General features: G+C 50.5%; 1 protein-coding gene across 2 annotated transcripts in view; it reads left to right on the top strand.

Moving 5' to 3' along the window:
• The first annotated feature begins 528 nt into the window (after window positions 1-528).
• aplp1 (amyloid beta (A4) precursor-like protein 1) overlaps window positions 529-8509 on the top strand; it is a 32510-nt gene continuing 24529 nt past the window's right edge. For both annotated transcript variants that reach the window (XM_084702645.1, XM_084702636.1), the window contains exon 1: window positions 529-738. In XM_084702645.1, coding sequence (XP_084558771.1) covers window positions 673-738 — 66 coding nt within the window. In that variant the 5' untranslated portion in view covers window positions 529-672. The remainder of the gene's footprint in view (window positions 739-8509) is intronic.

Genomic DNA, 8509 nt, shown 5'->3' with positions numbered 1-8509 from the left:
CCTTCCAGTAACGGATAACTCGTCTTCGTCATCCGTTGATAAAGGACAGCATCGGAACTGAATAATTTTGTAAGGTACCCTTTTGAATAGAACTATGATATTGCTGTCATTTATATGCAAGTATAGGAAAGACATATTGTAAAGATTTATAGGATGAAGCATTTCGGAGAAATGAAAAGTTTTTGATATTTATTTCATGGGCCTATAATCCAAGTCTTATCTAACTGTAGAAGACCACCGTCTTCGGTGCCAAAAGCCACATATGCTGAACCACTGATGGTCCAAATTGGCAAGAATCCCTTCTGAAATGTCTCCACATTAGTGACGCATGTAGTGAACACGCTCTCTAAAATAATCCCTGCATGTCCTTAAAACATCCAGCAGGTGTCTCTCTTGACCAAGACTAGCTTCGTTCAGGAAAGGCCATAATAAACGCCCATAGATGGGCGTTCAGGGGAAAAAAGGGGCTTGTTTTTTTTTGGGTGAAGCTGCATAATAGCACGAGCTGCGATTGTGAAAGAACAGCAGAGCCTGTGAGGACGGGAGATATCCGGGACAGGCACCGACGACAGCAGCGTCCTGATCATATCTCATGTACAGTGCATTTGGAAAACATTTCAGATCATAAGAAGATTATTGCTAAATCAAGACAAGGAAGAAGAAGGCGTGAAAATGGGACATACGGTGTTACCCATAATGATGGCTATATTGTCCCATTGCGTTTGGGAAAACGTCGAGGTAGGATCTGACAGATATCTAACTGATATATTTGATAATTATTTTGAACGTTGACGTTATAGTTCTCCGGGGAATGTCTATGATTTTGCTGACAGTGATGTTTGTAAATGTTCATATCGATATCACCACGTCATGAATAACAATTATTCGTGTCTTTTTTGCTGACGCGCACCGTTATCTTGGACAGATTTAATTTGCAAATGTATGCGCGAGCACTGTCACCTGATAAATTGCATGTCAACAAGAGGGATGGCGCATTAAATCGACTAAATGTTTTGTCTCATGGAGCACTGCCAGTTGAAATTTAAGATGTAAATAGGCCCCACTCAGCTGTTTAATAATGCTTAGGCCTAACTACCATGACATTTTCTATCAGCCTCTCCCAGTTCTGAGAGAGAGAGGGAGCGAAAGCGAGGGGAGTAATTGAGTATTTGAGTCCCACCTGGGATCTTGCCTTGACAAATATACTGCCTTGGGGTGTGGGGCACACTGTATATGTTCGAGAGTCCTGCTTGTGATAAAGGAAAAACCATGATCTTAATTTTTGTTTAATATTTCTCATCATGTAGCCTACTGTGTAGGCCTACCTATATGCTATGAGGCCTTTTGTAGCCTGCAGCAATGTGTGCAACCTACTGTATTGCGTACTATGATTATGAGGTTTCGGATGGTCGTGTACCACCACAGGTTACGTGTAGATTCATTGTCATTTGGAGAGCAATTGGGTTGGAAAATGTTAGTACCTGGGTCAGGCAAGACATGGCCTTAATCATCTGATGATCACTTGGCTGGTTAAAAAAAGAATATTGTTTTTTGACATAGACGTTTGAGGCACCTGTGCTTTGTTTGTAAGATCAATAGGTTCCACTTTCCCTGTGAGCTGACATAAAACCTTATACAACACCAACATTTTGACCTTCACTATTAAACCAGCAGTTTATTTTCAATCTTTGAAACATTCAAAAAATATACTGTGGGCCAAGAGGCATTTTTCTGTCGGAACCGGTCCATGAATCTGGGTTTGAGAAACACTAGTGTAGCTTATCCTGGCTGCATCAGGGTGTCTGTCTGGGATAGGAATCCCAAATGAGACACACAGCGGGCCATCGTGCCTGTGGCACGTCAGAGATATGGCATCCACAGCCTGTTCTACAGCTGGGACTAAAGAGGAGTAGAGAACAGCCTGCGATGGATGCCGGGCATATCTTAAAGCTGCCGGTGCACCTCATTTACCAGCTTTTTTTTAACACTTAACTAAGCATTTTCAAGTATCAGGACTGTTGGTTATGTTGTTGCCGTGGTCTTCTAAAGCCTCTTATGCAGATCCTCCACGGACACATTGAGCTCACGACTGAAGGAAATATTGCCGTTCTTCTTCATAATACTCTTGGTCAAATCGAATATTGATGTATTGCCTTGCCTGGTGCAGAAAGGGAGATTGTTTGAGGAAGTAGGAGGTGGATATTTATTAGGCATTTATCAGGCATTTACTGCCTGATTTCCAGTTGTGCCCCAAAGTACATTTACATTTAGCAGACGCTCTTATCCAGAGCGACTTACAGCAAGTACAGGGACATTCCCTGCCCACAACATCATTTTGGCATGGTGGGGAATCGATCCGGCGACCTTCTGATTACTAGCCTGACTCCCTCACCGCTCAGCCATCTGACTCCCTAGTAAAGTAGGTGAAAGTCATCCATGTGGGTTTCCTGAGGTCAGGATAGGACATGTGGCCCACCGGAGTCTCTCTCTGTGACACCGGGTTGTTCTGGGGACGGATCAATATGCCGACAGGCGCAATCGCACGGCCGCTACTAAAACTCGCATGTGTGACAGGTTAATTGTTATGTCCCTGTAGTGCCATTATTGCAATGCTGAGATCCTTCTATAAATGTAGCACCGGGTTAATGGAACGGCAGCTGATAATGGATGAAGGCTTTTGGGACTCCAGTAAGTTGTGACGGTTGAGCGGTGGCCCCATTGAGCCTGGCCTCCATCAGACAGCCCCCGCCGGCTGTGTCGGTGCGTCAGAGGAGGCATCCAGGTACCGGGCACGCTTCCAGTTTGCTACCCTGAGCCCTCGGCCCCTAGACATGCTGGAGGGAGAAGGGGTGAGTGACTGAGTGACTGAGTCACGGCAGTTTAGACCAGTGCTCCGAAACGGCTTAACCCCACATGTACCCCACCGAAAACAAGAATAGGCCTGTCATTCCGGGTGTCTGAACATAAGGTTGCAGCATAACTGGGGACCCACTCCCCGGCATCACCTGTTACTCTCGAATGCGGGCACCTTGTTTGCTCAGCTGTTCCCATCGGGGGTTTCACCTGCTCTGTGTCGAACCACTGCTCCAGTCTGTGCATGCCCTTGAGAGAGGTCCTCGAAGATACCCAGGTGTGTGTGTGTGTGTGTGTGTGTGTGTGTGGTTTTCCTCCAGACGTAAAGAGGATTAGCTAGATGTTTATTTATTAGCTACAGTACATTTGCTGTTGCTCGTCGGTATTTATTAGCTTTGAAGCTCTTTTTTTTTTCTTCCCCTCAGGTAATAATTTGTGTGCTGTAACAGCCTTAGGAGGATTATATTTCTGCTGAGGAACTGGCTTTCACTCCTCTCAAGGAGACCTGCACATCCAGTCTGAAGGTTTACATCTCAGATTAAACTCTGAAAGCCAAGGCTCAGGATTACACCATGGTATTAGGCCTCATAAAACTGAATGCTGGCGTGAATTAATTTGTTTTGACGCTTGAATAGAGCAAATGGGCTCTGTGACTCAATACCGTGTTACCGTATTGTAAGGGCTACAGACCTGAATTGTTTACCTCAATGCCCTGTGTCATCGTGGAGCTTCGCTAACGTGCTGTGATGTTAATATGACCCATATGTTGGTCATCCACAGTCTTTATGAGTTGGGTTCCCAGTACTTGCTTTGGCGTTGAGGATGTTGAGGCTTCTGTGTTGAGCTAATCGACACCTTGACATACTGTGGCAGCAGGTCAGCTTTTAGAGAGTCACCCCATTGTATACTCCTGACTCATACAGGAAAAGGTCATCAAAAGGTGACAGTAATGAGCCTTGACAATGACATCTTGGTGTAAAATAGCTCTACTGGTTCCGTGTGTGTTTTCCCAATATAAAAGATTTTTACTCTCTGTCATATTGCACAGCCAGGTTGCTGGTTCTGCAAACCATATCCAGCAGTTAAAGGGTTTGAGGGGAGGCAAAGGGAAGGCTTTGGTGGCCCAGCTCTGCATTTATCTATCAAGATAAATGACTGCAGTGAGAAGCACTCCAATCCAGCTCAGCGGCAGAGGCACCAGGCGCTGGGAGACGCAGAAACAAAGCTACCCAGCCCTCATAAACCCACTCCAGCAAATCACGGGAGGGAGGGAGGGAGGGAGGGAGGGAGGGAGGGAGGGAGGGAGGGAGGGAGGGAGGGAGGGAGGGAGGGAGGGAGGGAGGGAGGGAGGGAGGGAGGGAGGGAGGGAGGGAGGGAGGGAGGTGTAGATGGGATACTGAGGAGGGTATAGGAGGCATTTTAAAGGGCAAGGATGCAGACAAACATGAAGGGGTGACTTGCTAAGTGAATGCGTTAGCGGCCTTGTTCCACCGCAGGGGTGGCAAGCCCTTTTATTGGAACACAAACACAGGAACTCCCTCCCTTCCTCGTCGGCTTGTGACTGCAGCTCAGGGGAGTTTTGTAAAAACAGATAGCCAGTCGTTCTCCTTGTGTGTGTTTGTCTCTCTCTCTCATTTAATTAATTTCAGAGCCAGGAGATAATCGGGTTTCACTAATGGTTTCCCGTGTGCTTGCTGTGCTCTACCATGCTTATGTGCCAGCGGGCATGTAAGACCGTTTTATTGTACTGCATTCTTCTCCCTCCTCCGGTTCTCGCATCCTCTCCCAAGTGTTTGAAGTAGTGGAGCGACGCCTGGATAAAATCCTGCACAGTCACTGTGAAACGAAAGCCGCGCTCATTCAAAGAGGCACGCGATGAAAGGACGTCCGCGAACGTGCCTCGGCAATCAAGCCGTTACCAGAGGTGACAGCTGAATGAAAGACATTTCGGGGGGGGGGGGGGGGGGGGGGGGGGGTTCTAACGAGAGCTGTGGGCTATGCGTGCAGACAACGGCACACATGGAAGCACAGCTCTATCGTGTGGTTCCAGGAATCCGGCCAGAGTCTCATACCTAACGCTCACAGCAAGAGTTGAGAGGGTTCAAAGGGAGGAACCGAAGTGTTTGTGTGCGCGCGCGCGAGTTTAAGTGTGTCTGGGACGGTCACGGGGGAATGAGTGGGGGCCGCGTACACCCTCATAGCCACCCGGATCACGTCCAGCCCTGTGCCAGTCTGGCAGGGCCGAGATAGCGGGCCGGCCCCCAGGCCCCTGCGTCCCACACCGCTGGCTTGCTAAGCCTAATGGGCTGAATCTCTGCGATGAGTCTGCAGCCGGGGAGAAAAGGATCCGTTCGTCCCTGCAAGGAGCAGTGGGAGGCCTCTGAACAGACGCCCACGCTGAACATCTGCAGCGCGGCGATAACATTTGTCCTCCGTGTTTGAGGGGAGGGGAGAGAGAGGGGGAGGGGGGGGGGGGGAGGAGAGAGAAAGGGAGACTAATGAGACCAGAGGAGAGGCAGGAGGGAGAGAGAGTACAGGGCATGGAGATGAGGGGAGGTGGCGGTGGCGGTATAGGGGGGAGAGAGGCTTGCATGTCAGGGTGTTATGGGAGACCGTAAACCCTGGGGCTCCAAGCGTCCGGCAAGGCCTGGTGATTCATCTCTGTCACCGAGATGTATTCACAGGTGGCCCCGGAGTGGGAGGATGGGGGGGGGGACGACACACAACACAATGAACCTGCTGCATGCCACAGCACTCGACTCCAACCCAGCCTGTCCTCAAAAAGGGACCCACGACGGTAGACGGCTGCTTCTGCTCATTTCCATGTTGGGCCTCCGCCTGGCCGCAGGGGGTTGGAGGCTGGGGGGGGGGGATGAGGAGCGGAGGCTGGGGGGATGGAACTTGAGACTGGACACAGCGGGCTAGAGACTTGAAGCTGGAGGCTAAAGGCTGGGAGCCTGCAGCTATCACCTGGAGGCTACGATGGAAGCTTCCAGCAAATGGGAAGGGGGCGGGGTCTGAGGCTGATGAGGCCAATATTACACTTAGTCATTTAGCAGACGCTCTTCTCCAGAGCGGTTGTCCTCTCGTTCCAGCTCCTGTCCGGAGGGAAGCAGCCACGCTCAGTGGACACAGCAGCCAGCTAACAGCAGCCCCGGCACAAGCAGCGGGCATACCACTGGTTCATTTCATCTCCCAGATACACGCTCACACACACACACGCACGCGCACACACAAGAATACTGATGTGCTATGGCAATAGAGGCTGTGACAAGTTAATATGCTTCGGCAAAGATGCACACGCACGGAACGTTGTGTAGAAAGACAGAAAATAATTGTGAGCCAGAGCCAGGGCTGATTCAAGCACTGTGCCTAGACACACACACATACACACACACACACACACATGCTTCCAGTCAAGCCAAGGAACACACACACACCCACACTCTCTCCCAAGTACACGTCTCCACACACATGGAAGCCACAAGCACACGCTGACACCCAGGTGCATATTTACACACGCCAAGGAACACACGCTCATAAAGTCTCCCCAAGAGCTAACACGCGCCCTGTAACACCTCCATGCACACTCCCGGTAACAGACTCACACACACTGCTTTAGAAAGATGGCACACTGCGGTAGCGGCATCAATTATTGAAGGCCCTGGAAAGGTCCGGGCTCTCGCTTGTCAGCTGCGCTCTGCCACCCTGTCATGCCCCCCCTCCCCTCCCCCACCTCTGCAGCCCAGTATATCCCATTTCCTCTCCTTACCAGCCACAGCTCACCTCCCAACTTATGATCCTTTTGATCGTTGTGACATTGTATCCTTTTATGTATCGCTCCCCTATACCCTCTTCAGGCCTCTCCTCCTCCTCTCACCCCCGGTCCTCCTCTCACCCCCGGTCCTCCTCTCACCCCCGGTCCTCCTCTCACCCCCGGTCCTCCTCTCACCCCCGGTCCTCCTCTCACCCCCGGTCCTCCTCTCACCCCCGGTCCTCCTTCCCCTACCTCCCCCTTGTCGTCCCCCTCCTCCACGGTATCTCTCCGTGGGCCCTGTCAGACCGGGAACGCCTCCCTTTCTCACGTACACTTTGTTTGCTCGTGAAATATTCATCCTCCCCCGCCCGCCCGCCCTCCGTTCTCTCCCTCGAGCTGCTCCCCCCCCCCCCGTCCCTCTCTCTTTTCCCCTCCCTGAAAGACACGCGGTCGCTCTCGTGTCCATGTCTGGTGGCCTGCCTTCCGTCTTCGGCGATAACGACGTGATCGAACAGCCTCTCTCTCTCTCTCGGTCTGTGCTCCGAAGGCGGGAAACAGTGGTGCGGTACGTACGGGGAACATGAACACGCTGTCCACAGGGACAGGTCTGGGGATTTCTCCCCGCGCATCTCCCATTGTCTGCCTTTCACCGGCGACAGGGCCGACCCTCCCATCCAACACGGGAGTGTGCTCACAGACCCCCCCCCTCCCCACTCCCTCTATCCCCCTTCCCCCTCCTCCCCACACTGGTTCCAAGGCTACAGATACAAGCCGGGGGTTTTCAACTCCCGAGGACAAACGCCTGATGAAAGGACTCAGGTGCAGCCGAGGCTGTGTTTAATAACTGACGGGATTTGAACTGAGAAAAAGAGTGGAGGGAGGGAGGGAGGGAGGGAGGGAGGGAGGGCACTGAGCCCTGTCTCTGTCTCTCCACCCAGGGCCACAGTCCTTGAAGGCCACCGGACATCGCTTGCAATCAGAAGGTATTCAGACCTGCAACGCTGACAAATTAGATATTCCACTTGATTCTACTTTCTGGCCCCCAAAAAAGAAAAATGAGAATAAAGGACCAAGCCTAAATGGAGCTTCCAGGCCCAGTGAGGGTCCTTTTACAGATTGTCTGAATGATTAAACCATTCTTTCCCCCAATCTGACAGTCAGTAGGGACATTAGGGCCTGAGGAAATGAGATAACACAAATATTTAATCTACTGAGTGATTCTGGAGCTGGGAGCTGCAGACTGAGCTGAACACATTATCTCACCAGAGTGGCCTGGTCAGAAGGAATACTGTATTAGACACAGTCATACTGGTATTGTCTCCAACACACCACTCCCCGTTCTCCTCAGTGTCTTCTGTGTGGCTGGAAGATGCCAGTCTGACAATCCAGTTCGGCAAAATCGATATGTAGAGAGAGGAATATGCTTCATCAAGCGATACGGAACTCTGGGTTATTTGAGTGACTTGAGTCCGAAACGTCAGATTAGATCGGATGTTAAATTGACACGGTTTGCGATTTCTATCGATGTGTTGGATTCATTCTTCGAGCACTTAGGATGAAGTGTTCTCTAAGCGAAACCATTTATTGTGCAGTTTGTGGTATTGAGGTTGTGTCTAGAAACCATATCACAGGGATATGCTACTCTTTCATAATGTACCGTAGCGTGATACCGTGTGTGTGTGTGTGTGTGAGGGAGAGAGAGAGGGAGGGAGAGCCTGTGCAGGTCTCTGTGTGTTCATTTGATTCAGTGAACAGATTAAGAGGATGGAGAGAAAGTAAAGAGTGATGTGCATGAAGGGAGGAGCCAGGCTGTTTTGACCCTTGTGCTGCCTTCGGGTCACATGACCAAAAGGTTCATAACAAACCATCGTTGTGTTTACCCAATTTTACCCAATACAA

This window comes from Hypomesus nipponensis, chromosome 2 (genome assembly GCF_054491055.1).
Source record: "Hypomesus nipponensis isolate SF chromosome 2, ASM5449105v1, whole genome shotgun sequence".
Classification (NCBI taxonomy): Eukaryota; Metazoa; Chordata; class Actinopteri; order Osmeriformes; family Osmeridae; genus Hypomesus; species Hypomesus nipponensis.
The sequence above is the reverse complement of the archived record's forward strand: the minus strand, read 5'-3'. Positions and strand labels throughout refer to the sequence as shown.